The 16,144-nt window shown below is 33.3% G+C and overlaps 1 protein-coding gene across 3 annotated transcripts in view; it reads left to right on the forward strand.

Annotated features, from left to right (window-relative positions):
* DAAM (disheveled-associated activator of morphogenesis-like protein) overlaps positions 1-16,144 on the forward strand; it is a 524,757-nt gene that overhangs the window by 271,868 nt on the left and 236,745 nt on the right. Inside the window, exon 1 of one of the 3 annotated variants that reach the window (XM_072530048.1) lies at positions 5,518-5,672. The exons of the other annotated variants lie outside the window; for them this stretch is intronic. Coding sequence (XP_072386149.1) covers positions 5,637-5,672 — 36 coding nt within the window. The 5' untranslated portion in view covers positions 5,518-5,636. Of the gene's footprint in view, positions 1-5,517; positions 5,673-16,144 lie in introns of those variants that run through there. 3 annotated transcript variants of the gene reach the window in all.

Below are 16,144 nucleotides of genomic sequence, written 5' to 3' on the forward strand. Positions count from 1 at the left end.
CTTATTGGCCGCAAATCAATATTGTCCTTGGATAACAAGGTTTTATTATACGAGTCCATCCTTCAGCCCATTTGGACTTTTGAGATACAATCATATTATCTCTCCAAAGAGGTGACTGAGCACGACATTCCTAGAATCCGGCAAAGAAGCCATATAACATTGTAGTGCGAAATACTGTGAACGAGTGCTTGTGTATCTAGTATGCAGTTAGTTCGCGTCTGAATCGAAATCGATAGAACGATATAACAATTATTTCAGTTTCTCGTCAGCCGTTCGAGCTGATTCCGATTCAAACTAAAAAGTCCAACTAACTCTTCGATTAGCTTCCTGGTCATATATACTATGCTGTCTTTATCATTCTGTTCCACATAGCAGCGTATTAAATCCTTTACTGTACTTATTATATACTTCAGATTTACCCACTACTGAAGAAACAACTGTAGCAACCTATGCTGCGATAATGGCATGAAGATCCAACTCGTACTTCTAGAAATTTACAAAATAATCTGAAACTTTGAAAATTATGCGTGGAGTGAGGCAAGGTTGTATTTTGTCTCATCTAATCTTCAATCTCTACTCTGAAAGAATATTTACAGAATCTTAGCACGAAATTGAAAAAGGCCACTACCCACTACTAAACAGGTACCGGTTAAACAACATCAGATATGCAGGTGTCACTATAGTAGATGCGGAAAACCTAGAAGACTGATAAATCCTTATGAACAATCACGCATTACAGTCAAAAATATGGACTAAATATAAAACGTAAATAAGACAAAGCTTATGATAATTAGCAAGAAAATGATAACAGAAGGTCAACTTAGCGTAAACCAAACCCCAGTAGAAAAAGTGATGCACTACAACTACCTTATACTATAATAAATTAAGAATAGACCAACAACAAGGAGATAAGAGCGAGTCTCGAAAAAGGTAAATCCACCTTCAACCGGATGACGGTCTTCTACACGAACCACAACCTCTCTCTACGTCTTCTCTGTCCTTTGTATGGTGTTAAATTGTGGACCTTAAATAAAGATATGTGCAGAAGACTGGAAGCGTGTGAGATGTAGCTATATCGAAAAATACTTAAGATCACTATAGTGGACTAAGAAAGTCACAAATGAGGACATCCTCAGAAGAATGAAGAAAAACCGAGAGGTACTGACCACCATCAAATCTCGAAAGCTACAGTACTTCGGACACATTATGCGAAATGAATCCAGATATGCTTTACTACATGCCATCCTACAAGGAAAAATATTTGGAAAGCGAGATCTAGGAAGAAGAAGAACATCCAGCTTAAAGAACCTTAACACTTGGTTCAACACAACATCTGTGCAGCTTTTCGGCGCTACTGCAGACAATATAAAGATCTTCATGATGTGACAATATAAAGCCGTGTTGCGACCAATATGGTTATGGTATCCAACTTTGGGGCACTGCCAGCAACAGCAACATCGAGATTCTTCCACGTTTTCAAAAAAAGTTAATACGCGCCACAGTTAACGTACGCAATTTATATCAAATGAAGTTCAGCATGATATTCCAATTGCCCCCATTAAGGAAGTTATTTCGGAAGTTGGTGAGAGATATCGAAAACCTGTAACAACGGATCCTAATGTACTAGCTAAACAAGTGTTTCTTAGGGAGTGATAAAATTCGAAGACTCAAGAGACGCATACAGTTGCATCTAATTAACTGTTAGTCTTATGGTTATTATAGTGTTTATTAGACTTATTAACATAGGTTTCATTAGATAGGTGGTTTATTCAATTCACTCTATGACTATTTTACCACATAATTGGATTATTGCTCTATTGGGCAGATTTCCGAATAAAGGGAGTTAAAAAAATTCCTTGTTTTAAACCTTTGGATGTTTCAAATTGTTGTCATAAATTGTTTCCCACTTTTGATTTTGCTAATCGGTTTTTTTAAACTTTATTTTATTCTAAATGTGAAACTAGCCACAATAGTAAAGGGGGTAACAATAATTATTAAACTCTGCGATAAACCATTGAGAATACCTAGGAGAGTAAAGTAGCAGATTTGTTTAAATAAATAAAATAAAAAAATTCTAAATATTATATGTACATTTTAGTAGAAAGTTTCTTCTACTAAAACCTGATTAGCATTCTCAAATATGTATGTATGTATAGCGTTAACAGACCTTTTAGGCCCATTGCTGGATGAATAATTTTCACCGTTTTCTGTTGTTAGCTATCAGCTTCAAATATCTGGTTCTCATCTCTCTAACATCTTTCATCGCTTCTTCTTCTTCAAGTGCCATCTCCGCGGCGGAAGTCGGCCATCATCAAGCTATTCGGACTTTTGAGACGGCTGCTCTGAAAAGTTCATTTGATGTACATCCGTACCACTGTCTCAGGTTGCGCAGCCATGACATCCTAAGCCTCCCTATGCTTCTCTTTCCTTGGATCTTTTCCTGCATAATCAGTTGGAGCAAGGTGTATTTCTCTCCACGTGTAATATGTCCGAGATATTCCCATTTTCTTGTTTTAATTGTATTTAAAATTTCTATTTCTTTATTCATCCTTCCTAGAACCTCTTTTTTTCATTGATGTCGCATTCAAGGTCCAAGATTTCATCACTAGATCTCTCCAATTCTTTCTTGGTCTTCCTCTCTTTTTTTGCCCTCAATTACTCTCCAAACAATATTTTTGATTAGTCTATTACCTTGCATTGTTTCTAGATGTTCGAGCCATTCTAGTCTACGTTTTTCACCACTTTTGTTATTGTAGAGTTAGCATACAATTGGTACCCTTCTGCATTAGTTTGTCTTCTCCATTCTCCCTCTACACTTTTCCACCAAACATTCTGCGAAGTATCTTTCTTTCCTATGCTTCCAATCTGTTCTGTATGGTTTTGTTTTATTATTGTATTATATTGTATTATAGTTTTGTATACTCTTATTTTTGTATTACGAGATATATCTTTGGCCTTAATTATTTTGCTCATGGCTCCAGCACATCTGTTACTCTTGGTCAGTCTCAGGTTGACTTCAGTTTCTTCCTTACATGTCTGATCAATAAGAGTACCTAAGTACATATGTTCATCCACCTTCTCGAATTATACAACTGATCCATCCTCCACCTCCAATTTAAAGGAGCCCCTGGTGTTTATTCCTTTTTGCTTAAGATTTCCATGTACTTGGATTTATTTAAATTAACTTTCAGTCCCATTTTAGAGCTTTCCCGAATCAGTTTTTTTGCTATACTTGCCAGTTCTTTTCCATTTTTTGCCATAAGAATCACATCATCAGCGTATGTTAAGCATTGGTGCTCTTTGTATAAAATAGTGCTATTTAGTCCTATTTATTCCACTAACCCTTACAATTTTTTCTATAACTATATTGAATAGCAAGGTAGACAACGGGTTTCCTTGGCGAACACCTTTTCTTACTTCGAATTCTTCCGTTGCATTTCACAACACTAATGGTTTGTCTAATTGTCATTTTTACCAATCTTACTATTTGATCTGGTACTTGGAATTCTTTTAGCGTTTCTATTAATTTGTATATATCTATTTTATCGTAGGCGGCTTTGTTGGATTCATAGCAATTGATCAGGATTTGTTTTAGCATAAAAATTTGATCGGTTGCTGATCTTCCCTTACTAAATCCTACCTAGTATTCTCCTAGATTCTTACATACATATTCTACATATATTTCTAACTGTTTTTTAATTAGCATGGCAAGCACTTTATATATTACCCCTAACAAGGATATTCCTCTATAGTTTGCGCATTCAGTTCTATCTCCCTTTTTGTGTATAGGAATTATAATGGACTTGTTCTAACTTCTAGTATTAACTCATTAAATTGGTTTATTAAAGCCTCTCCTCCATATTTTAAGTTCTCTGCCACAATGCTCCTCTCCCCCGGCTTTTTTGATTTTTCATATGTTTTATTATTTCTTCAATTTCTTCTTTTGTGGACTTTGGTATTTCTTATGTTACTATTTAAGGTTTAAGAACAATATAATTTTCTTTAGTAGTCACTCCGTCATTTAGCATCTCTTCGAAATATTCTTTCCACCGTTTACATATTTGGTATTCGTCCACTATCAGGTTTCCTCGCTTACCTTTTAAATTCATCGTTTTTCCCTGATACCCAGTTTTAATGTATTTTATCTCGTTGTAACATTTTTTTCTATTTTTCTTCTATACGCTTTACTTATCATTCACATACGTTCTTTTCCGCGGCCTTACGATTTTCTTAACTTTTTTTCGTTGTTCGGCATACCTTTCTAGGTCGTCTTGTTGTCGTGTGTCGTGTGCTTCGACGTTGCTTCCTTTATAGTGTTTGTTACTTTCAAGAACTTTTGTTGTATATTACTGACAGTAGCACTATCTTGTTTGGCGTGGGTTTTTTGTATACCCTTTTGATAATGCTGCACTACCTCAAATTTTCACAGTTTTTCAAACTTAAATTTACGTTGCACTTTCTTTTTCCGTTTATGCTTTTTAATTATTGCATCTCTCATATTAATTCTAACCAAAAAATAATCGGTGTCTACGTCAGCCCCTCTGCACGTTTTCACATTTGTTATTAAATTGGCGAATTTCTCTTGTATTAAGATGTGGTCTATTTGATTAGGTAGTTTTATTTGATCCCAGAATTTTCAACGTTCCTTTATATATTTTTTTCTCCAGAAATGCGTACTCATTATTTTCATCCCGTTTTCAATTGCGAATGTACTCAATCTTTGGCCATTATCATTTGTATTCATATATTTACTTTCGCCCCCTATTATGTTTTTATATATATATATCTTCAGACAATGACTCATAAATCTATCTATCTTCATAAAATTCATATTTCACTTCTTCTCCTTTTTCTTCTGTTGGAGCGTGTATATTTTTATCAGCAATATCATGTTCTCTTTCCCTTTAATTCTAATTCGAACACATCCTGTTAGATTTTGCTACAAATCGTTTTACCTGATCCACGTCTTCATGTACCAGAAAACCCACTCCAAAATTCCTATTATCGCCTCCACTTGTATAAAACTTGTACAAGCTAATCTTTTTAATGTTGTTTCCAGTCAAATGTGTTTCTTGTATTGCTATGATGTGTACTTTATATTTTTTAAGCTCTTCTATTAGGTTAATTAATGCTCCCTCCTTGTATACTCCTCGTACATTCCTTATTTTTTGTTTTGCTATTTATGTTCAAACTCATTTTCCTGTTCATCGCTAGGGTCCTTCGGCATAATGGGCATGCCGTTTTTTGGGCCATATTTCTAGAATTTTCTAATATGAAAGCACTCTCAAGTATATAACTAGAAAATGACACGGCCTTAAAAATTATTTTTATGTACTTTTAACCCTTTTGCCATTCAGATACTTCGCCGCTGGAATGCATTTCTATTATAGGAGATTTTACACGTTTCAAATAGCAGCATAATATATCATCAACTTGGCGTTTTTATATTGTTTTGTTTAAATTTTGTTATCGGAATTTACTGTACGTTGTAGGATCAAGATAATTCTAATTTACGTAGCAACAAGTCAGTCATCTCCAGTTATTGACTAATACATTTTTAGTTCGTGATCTTTTAGTGTACACAAAAAGTTTATGCAAATTAGTGATAAAGGTGCTAATGGTGCGTTCAAAGCAAAATGTTGGATTGGGAAAAATTGAATTGCTGCAAAAATGTAAGTTAGCTTTTATTTTCTGGTTTATTATATTTTTACAATAATTTAAAAAAGTTACATTCAAAAGAATATAAGTAACGCGATCCTAATGTGGTTTAAACTATACTGTCTTTGATTAGCAATTAATTGCCATAGTTTATTCTGCATTTCAAAATAAAATATTATTCTTGGGGTGCGTTTCTGAGACGATGTTATTAAAGAATAGCTCGTGTGGTACCAAGAAATTAACTTTAAACAAGAGTATCTATCGCTATAGGAATTAGAGCGTATCGTTAATACTAGGTAGGTATATTAATACCAAACACTGTCAAACCAAGTTTCTACAAAAAACAGCCCTAGAAAAAAATGACATAATTCTGACATGATACGGATTTGGATTAGAGATATATTTTTGTTAATATCGCTATCAAATTCGATTTCTCTGCTTGTCAACGTATATTTTTTTACTTTTTCTTTATTATCCAATGTTCATTGCAATTGGTCCCATTACTCACAATCAGCAATATGTATAATTCTGTAAAATAACATGAGGTGAGGAGGGCCGCTAAAGGTCTAGTAATTAAATAAAAGTGATCGTATAACTAAAATCTATGATATGGTTTAAACTGAACAGACAAAAAATAAAAATGGGTTTGACAATAAATGTAACCAAAGTTATTTTACGCTCGTTAATAGGAAATTTTCGTCTTAAAACTGAACCCAAATATTTACTAAATTACATGTCATTAAGCTCCATGTAACGTTATCAGTTTTATAGATTAATTTTCATGTTGTCAAAAGTAAATTCAATCACTAATATTTTGATTATAAATGACCTAATACACTCGCGAATCAAATTTATATACCTATCTGTTTCAAAGATTATCAATCAAGATTATTTTTTACAGCAACAAAAACCGTTTATTTATTTTATACTTTTCTAGTTTTGGTCTTATATAATTTAGTATTTTACTTTATTTTTTTTAACCATTGATTTTCCTTTAGTAGTTTTGCTAATTGCCTTTTCCTTTTATTAAATTTATTTTCTTTTGATCTTTTGGACTTAATCTATTGGATCTTTCCTTATTTGTGAATATTGCCATATAAGTTATGGTATATCTAGTTATTTTTTCTTAGACGACCGGACTCGACAATGTTAGTCTATCTTAAAGCCCGTGATAGAAGGTTTCTTCTTCTTCTTTTGGTGACTCCATGACTGGAGGTTTGCGGTAACTGCATAAAAATGTTCTCTATTCTTCTGCACTACTCTTAGTAATTATTGAGTTGAACGTTTATGTTGTACTCCTCTTCGGCCCTTGATCTTCCCTTCAATTATTATTCGTAGCAGGTTATATTTATCATTTCTCATTATGTGGCCTAGGTACGAGGTCTTTCTTTCTTTCTTTGTTATAAGTTCTAACTCTTTCTTAATGTGTTTCCTTCTGGGGACATCCATGCTGTTTTGTGGATATTTCTTTTTATGACATGAATACTTACTTATAACTTGTTTAGTTTCCTTGGTGTTCGTTTGTGCTTTAGCGCTGTAGTCTTTTACAATAATTTTTATGTCACGCTTGTAACTTTTTTTTTTATTTTCTTAGCACTATGAATATATATAGGTATATATATATATATATATATATATATATATATATATATATATATATATATATATATATATATATATATATATATATATATATATATATATATATATATATATTGTTCTGAAGCTATTTTCTTGTGGCATTTTAAATTAATTTATATTTAAATGGGAATAAGCCACAATTAAAGGTTAAAATACGTTTATTGACGTTTCAATTTCCACTTCGGAAATCGTTCTCAAAATACAAACATTAGTAAATATTTACTAATATTGCAGGATGTTCTACGTTTACGGCCACGTCAGATTTCCCGTCTTTTATGATACCCTAAAAGCCTATCGAGAGACCAACTTTACATTGGGCTCTCGAAAAAGGATCATGTGATAACCTTCCCTTAGTGCGAGTGCCTCTGCAACGTCATGATCAGCCCTCGTCCTTCCCACATTTATTTGTAGAAACTTCGCAATAAATGGTTTTTATCTCTTTAACTTATTTACCTGTACTCTGTCTGATTCCTGGTTCCAGGTGATTTCACCCACTCTTTCCGCCTCCCTTCTAATAGGGTTTCTCTTGAGCTTCCATTTTTTGAGGATGAGTTTTCTATAGGTGAAGTAAGTGAGGCAAAAAGCCTCTTGGTTACTGCATTCCCGTAGACGCAGTCCAAAAATATGCAGTTTCTTGCATATCTTGTATGAGTTCCAGCCGATGTTTTTTTCCAGTGCCTTCTGGACTGTGATTTGCGTCAGTCCGATCTGACGTTTGTGTTCCCGTCTCTATTTTCCATTATAGAGACTAGTTTGACGTCATTAGGCCCCCTGCTGTCGGTATATTTCCGGACCTGCCTCAGAATTTCTTCCTTTGTGACATATCTGTCTATATCAAATATATTCAATCAATAGTTGGACTCTATATCGTCAACATATTCTTGACTGACCTCGTTAAAATGAAGCCCATACATAGGTTTAACCATCCAGTTGCACATTTTTTGTTAAGTATGTATCTCAGCCTTTTGCTAGAAATAAGTTCTCTAATTAGTAACCTGTTTTTCTAACTGCTTACCTTTATGCATAAGTTTTCTTCTTTCTAGATACTGAAGTATTGTTGTTGTTTCTATTGTATACTAGTTCTTTACTTTTTTTGTTGATTTGAAATTTCATATTCGTATCCATTTTAAGTGCTATTCTAAAATTGGCGGAAACATACTTGAGTTTCGTATTATTTCTTCTTATTTTGGCCGCTTTCATGTGTTTTATAAGTAATTTTCCTACTTTTCTGATAATTTTTAAGTAGTTTTTTGTATAAAACCTTTGATAATGAACAAATTAAAGTTTTGGTTATACAGGAACAAGATGAAAAATGAAGTTATGGATGTAATGTGGCAATCAAATAATTTTTAAGCTACACATGCAATAACAATATTTGAGAAAATTAGCGTTCTTTACACGAGACAAAAAATATGCATTGTTTAATAGATGGTATTAAACACTTCATTGACAAACCATTTTATTCTTTACTGAAGCTGAGCTTCCTCACAATTTCAGAACTAATTACAATCGATGTTTACTGCAGCTCTTGAGGAATCATAGCGGTTATCTTGCCATGTTAAGATTTATTTATTATACGCTATATTTATTTAAATAAAGTTTAAATATTTTGTTTTCTTTCTTATTATTTTGTTTATAATTTTCTCTTCTTCTATGTGCACCTCAACTAAAAACAGCATTCGTAAAAAAACCGATCGGAAACCACATGCATTTGCTACTAGGATACCCACGAGTTGACGATAGACGACTTTGATATTAAACGCTCGAATGCAAAATAATAAAAAACTCATTAAGAAAAACAAAGGTGTCTTGCATTGATGGCTCGGATGGGTTCTCCATTGATTGACATCGATGTCAGTAACCTGCGCGGACGACATTTTTGTTTGTTAAAGTAGAACGATTTCGGAACCATGTTAATAGTTGTTTTATTTATCGTATTTGCGTTTGTAACTAGAATTGTTGTGGTTTTAGATGGGCTGGTTCTATAATTTTATTCGTAGCTAATGCCACATTTGTTGTGGAAAATAATGTTGTGTTTAAAGTATTTTAGATGTAAATATATTATGTGTAAAAACAAGAAATATTCCACTGGATAAATTTTAAACTACACAAGATACGCTACCTTAAACTTACTTTGTTTTAAAATTTAAAAGAAACAGCACTATTATTAAAATTCAACCAAATTTGAGAGCTAAAAAATTTTTAAAGATCGTGATTGAGAAAACTTTTAATATCATCATCACTTGTATTAGTTTTCACAGAGTTCCAGAACAGATTAAAACTGCTAAACTATTTTGAAGTCAATAACACTAAATCTTGCAGATTCAACAACACACATACCCAACTCATGTATAATAACAAAAGCTCAACCACACCATAAGACTACTCTTATAATCATAAGACTTTTCTCTTCACACATCTATTTAAGGAGCATCGCTCTAGAAACTGACTATACGTTAACACGGGGTCAGTATCTAACACTTGACGACCTAACTGGGCATCTGCGAATTTTAAACATTGGAACAACGCATTCCGTAAAGTTACCCACACATATTATGTCTACAAAACATTATTTCGAAGTCACACGAAATATGAGTTGTGTGAGTTAACATAAATCGAAATCGCTCAAATCATACGTGCGGTTTACCCCTATAGATCAGTTACTGAGGATTTTTACCTCCGAATTCTTTATAACTAAATCGATTCATTTGAAATTTTGTGTGTTGGTAAATAATTACTCAAGGAATAAAAGTTATATAGTGCTGATGTGTGCTTCCACCCTGGGGGTGTTTGCCACCCCTTTTCGAGGGTGGAAATTTTTTCACTCAAAATAACCACGCTATTCGATAGAAGGACAAATTTCAAACAAAAAATGTAGTTAACATTTTTCTTGCTAGATCAATACTTTTTGAGTTATTCGCTGTTGAAAAGTGTCATTTCTCGTTAAAAAAAACATGTTTTTCAAAGATTTTTTAAGAACAGCTCTGAAACTAAGAGTTTTATCAAAAAAAGTGTAACGACTAAAATTAAAGCTCATAAAAAAAACAAAAAGATTGGCTTTTTAATGAATATTTTCAGTTCAATATTAACTGAGATGGCTATTTAAAGAAGGTTTGTTTTTGTTTTTGTCTTTCAGTACGAGTATTTAACGTTAAATAACAGAAAATGGGTACATTTATATACTTATATAATATGTATTTTTAAAAGAGCTTGAATAGACCTTTAAAATGAGTGGTGGTAAATGTCCTTGCACCAACTGTACGTGAGATACGATCAAAAACAAGATGGGTTTCTCAAATTTTTGTAAAAAAAGCAATAAAACTAACGCCATGTTCACTAGGATTGAAATAAATTGTTTTCCTTATAGAATTCACTTTATTTAGTGTTTTTTGTATGATCCAAAAGTTTAGCCACTTTAGAATACCCAGTTTTTGAAAAAAGTATGATTACATTTTTTTTTTGTAAATATTAAAAAAAAATCTTTTTTTTATAATAACTTCCAAACTATAAAAGATACGTAAAAGATGACACAATACAAAAAAATAGGTTTTTTTTTCAACAAAAATTTTAATTTTTTAATTTTTTTTTGTAGCTTAAAAAATAACGGAGGTATAGTTGGTTGAAGTTTGCTTTATAGCGCATGAACCACTGGTCTCCGACCCTTTGACCCTTCACCCTTTAAACATGAAGGACTTTAGAATGTTTTAACATTCCTATACTTATAGCCCGTTAAATCACCTGTAAAATCGTTTTTTATTGTAAAATAAAAATCGAGTTATTGTAAAAAAACCAATAGTACTTTTTAGAATAAATTTTGGAGCTTGGAAAAATTTATAATTTGGAGCATTGGAGCATTTCGGGTTGGTCATTTCATGATTGGGTTGAAATGTTGAAATTATAATAAAATGTTATTTTATAAGCAAGAAATTAATTTTTGTTTAATAAAATGCACTCAAGAAATGTTTCAGACCAATAAAAATATATTAAATTAATTTAAAAAAAAAGGGCTTGGTTGTGAGGGTTGTAATGTTGAAATTATAATAAAAGTTATTTTATATGCAAAAAATTAATTTTCGTTAAATAAAACGCACTCAAGAAATGTTTCAAACCGATAAAAATACTTTTTAATTCATTTTTAATTAATTTTTGTCATAAGGGTGGTTGTAAGGGTTGAAAATTTCCAATAAATAAAATATTATTGTATAGCTAGGGTATTAATTTTTATTTGTATTTAAATACATAATTGAAATGTCTCAAGCTGCTACGACTTTTTTTCATATTATTTTTATAAAAAGTATTAGCTTTTAAGTGTTTTTAAAGGGTTTTGAGGGTTAAAATTGTGAATAATTAATTTTCATATTAGAGAACACATTACAATATTTACCTTATGCGAATAAACAAGATTTAAGTGCATAAAATAATTAAATCCGTGTTTTTCCCAGTTTCTTCAATAAGGGGTAGTTTTCACCCCTTAAAAACAAAAAGCGCACCTAGAGCGTATATAACTTTTGAAGTGGAGGGTAAGATAAGCTTAATTTGAAATTTTCAAAGAAATCGATGCAGTTATAAATTTAAGCCTCAGTAACTGGACTACTATTAGCAGAGCAAAAACCGACTAATTTTTTTTGTTTATTCGTCTTCCGGGTTTGGACCGTGTCATTTGTGAGTGACCCAAAAGTGGGTTCATCTCGACGTTTCGCTACAATTGTATGTAGCTTCTTCAGGAGAACAAAAAAAGGAAAAAGAAAACAAAAGACAGGAAGATGGGTAGTTAGCAACGGTAACTCAGTTACTCAACGCAACCAGAGGCGAATACTAACTACCAAGATGGGCATTTGGTCACAGTAACTCAACTACTCAACGCAGCCAGAGGTGAAAACCAAATGCCAGGACAGGGATTCACGTCCAACAGCTCAGAACACTAACCTTCTCACAAATGCGGTCCAAACCCGGAAGACGAATAAACTATAATTCTGACTCTGGCCGTGGAAGCCTACGATTTCATTTAATTTTTTTTACATTTCTAATACACCAATATTTTTTATTTTAATTTTTATAATTTTTCCAAGCGAGCCGGTAAAGAATAATTTATAAAAAAAGAGCAAATTCACCGAATCACTTCGGAATCAACCTTCAAGTACAAGTAAAATTATTTTGACAGGAATAAATGATTTCTGTCTTGCAAATAAGAGCCAGGATAGAAATAGCAAGAAATGCGTTTGTAAAAATAAAACAATTCTCTGCAACAAAGACCTTAGATTAGAACTGAGAGTAAGAGCACTGAGATGCTACGTGTTTTCGATACTGCAATATGGACTTGAAAGCTGGACATTAAAGCAAGAACACATAAATAAATTACAGTCCTTTGAAATGTGGTGTTACAGGAGGATACTTAGAATAGCATGGACACAGAAGAAAACTAACACGGAAGTATTGCGAGAAATGAGCAAAGAATGCGAAATAATAAACACAATAAAAATAAGAAAGTTATAATATCTGGGACATTACTATTTAAATGGGAATAAGCCACAATTAAAGGTTAAAGTACGTTTATTTTTTTTTATATATCTGGGACATTTAATGAGGGGACAGCGATATGAACTGCTAAGGCTGATAATACAGGGAAAGATAAGACGAAGAAGGAGTATAGGAAGAAGGAAAGTGTCATGGTTGAAGAATTTAAGTGACTGGATTAAATGCAGTTCTATAAAACTCTTCAGAGCAGCAGTAGATAGAGTAAAGATAGTGATGAGGTGATATCCAACCTCCGATCGGGAGACGGTACTTAAAGAAGAAGATCTTGCTAAAAACATGGACCCAAATATTTCGAGTATGCCTTTCGAGCAGTCTACAGCTAAGCGTATACAGCGGTTGCGCGTTACAGGCGCTCTAATAGTTTCGACTTTTTTAGCGATGTACTCTATATTGAAAATATACTCAGTGACATTAAAAGTATTACACCCAGAAGGAATAATTTCTTGAACTTATTTTTTTGACAACAGAATGTATATATTTAAAGCTTGCTATGATAACAATACAAATATTTTATCTTTTTTACTTTTTGTAAAATTAAAGTTATATCGTTAAATTTTTTTGTGAATAGACCGATTTGTGAAAACCGGTTGGTATAGGAATTTTTAGTTATTATTCCTCAGTCTAATTGTATTCAGTGTAAGAAAATGCCTCGAGTTCGAAGACACCTAAATTACCACCATGTTAGCGATTGTGACAGGGGCAGAATTATTGCGTATAGAGATATGGGTTTGTCGCATCGCAAAATTGGCCGTCGTGTTAATTGTATGGCAATAATGGTTATGTGTGTCTGTCGTGTGTGGACAAACGAAGGTAGAGAAACACGAAGAGGACCAACTGGTGAACCGAGGCGTACCACAGAGCGTCAAGATATGCGCTTTAGGTTTGCTACTACGCGTCAAATAACTGACCAATGGTTTGGAGTAGTAGGTAGACCTGTTAGTATGCGTACACTATACCGTCGCATTCGAGCCTTTGGACTGGTTTCATTCCGCCCACGACTAGCACTTCCTTTGACTGCGGACCGCTGTCATCAACGTTTCAATTGGTGCAGATAACGGCAGCCTTGGGTGGAGGAATGGCGTAATGTAGCATTCAGCGATGAATCACGATTCTGTTTAGGAATGGTCGTAGGATGGTAAGACGCCGCCGTAGAGAGACACGAGATATCGGGTTTGCTGTTGAGCGGCATGTACACAGGACAGTTGGAGTAATGATTTGGAGGGCTATTGTCTATTGTAGCCAATCACCAGTTGTGTTTATTCAAGGCAATATGACAGCTGCGCGTTATATTTAAAACCACTTTATTGCCTTATCTCGACAGCCGTCGAAACGGCTTTTTTCAGCAAGACAAGCGCGTCTTCATATTGCTCGTCAAACTATGGCCTTTCTTCAAGAAGTTGGCGTTAATGTTTTGTAGTGGCCGCCCCGTGCTCCGGATTTAAATCATATCGAATATGTATAGGATATGATGGGAAGGATACTGTCCACTTTGCACTACCCTCCACAGACTCTGGCACAGTTAATACATGAAGTTCAAATTGCTTGGAACGAGGTGCCACAAGCAGACATCGATCATCTCATTTGGCAAAGCCTAGGCGTATACAGAAATATATTTAGCTACGGGGTCGCCAAACACATTATTAATTTTGTTAATAAAAATTCTTGACAACGTTATCATTTCATTCTTGATGTAAATCTACATCTACTATGTTGCCAAAAAACTAAGTTCAAGAAATTATTCCTTCTGGGTGTAACACTTCTAATATCACTGAGTATATGTGATAATTGATTTAATAACATTTTAATTTTTAAAGTATATTTTAAGTTGAAATTACTAATTATTCTACATTTCACTACAAATTTTATGTCACCGCATATTAAGGTTAGCTCTTTATTTGGAATGTTGTTTCCAATTTTTCGTAGAATTCGTCGACTGTTATGTCGTCTGCTGTACTAATTGGCGCATAAAATTGTATGATAATTGAGTTTATGTGGTTTGCCTTTCAGTTTAAGGAGAATTATCCTATCACCCACAGCTTTAAATTCGACGACAGACTTTTGTAATCTTGGTCAGATCAAAATGAAATCACCTGCATAATTCTGGGTTTCACTACCATAGAAGTAGACATGATTGCCACACATAATATGTGGTTTCAAATGGCTCTCTCGTAATCAATGTATTTCATTTGGTCCAGAGATTTCAATGTAATTCTTTTCCAGCTCTATCAATAATTGACAGCTTACCTGTGATTTTCTTCAGCCCTTGTACGTTCCATGTACCGACGAAAATTTAACCCCCAAAAACTCAAAAATCAAGAGTGTATTTAAAATTAAAAAAACGGCAATTTGTATTGAGAGGGGGACGAATTTTCATGCAAAATTTATGCCCTCAAATGTAACCCCCTACTGCCCCGCATCAACCCCCAGTTTTTTTAGTAGCAAGTGTGGTCGACAGACCATCATTTGAAAGGTATTTTTTTCTCTACACGACACTATATATTTTTTAATTTGTAGAAAAACTTTGAAAATAATTTCGGATTTAACTAATTATACTGGTTGAACATCAGTAATAACAAAAATTTCAGGAAATCGTAACAAACCAATCGGGATATTAACAAATGCAGATGGTACCACTATAACTGAAACGCAAGACAAATTACGTAGATGGAAAGAATACATCGAACACCTATTTTATGACCAAAAAGTAGAACAATTAGAATTTGACGGAGAAATCACGGGACCAGAAATAACGAAAGAGGAAGTTATTTATGCCATAAAACACACAAAAGGTAGAAAAGCTCCAGGACCCGATAATATACCAATTGAACTATTGAAGATAATTGATGAAGATAATATTGATGTCTTGGTAGACCTTTTTAACTGCATATACAAGACGGGACACATACCCAAAGAATGGCTTCTCTCAACTTTTGTAACGATTCCAAAAATCACAAATGCTAAAGATTGCAATGACTATCGGACAATTGCATTAATGAGCCACACATTGAAAACATTCCTTAAAATCATACATAACAGAATCCACATGAAATTAGAACAAGAAATAAGTGATTCACAGATGGGTTTTAGAAAGGGTCTAGGAACTAGAGAAGCATTATTCGGAGTTAATGTTCTGACACAACGATGTCTGGATATGAATCAGGACATATATGCTTGCTTCATAGATTTCAAAAAAGCTTTTGACAGAGTTCAACATGAAAAGCTTTTAAGTATTCTTAAGACCAAAAACATAGATAGTAGAGATCTACAAACTATATCGAATCTGTATCAAAATCAGAAAGCAAGAATAACA

This window comes from Diabrotica undecimpunctata, chromosome 4, assembly GCF_040954645.1.
Source record: "Diabrotica undecimpunctata isolate CICGRU chromosome 4, icDiaUnde3, whole genome shotgun sequence".
NCBI classification, from domain to species: Eukaryota; Metazoa; Arthropoda; class Insecta; order Coleoptera; family Chrysomelidae; genus Diabrotica; species Diabrotica undecimpunctata.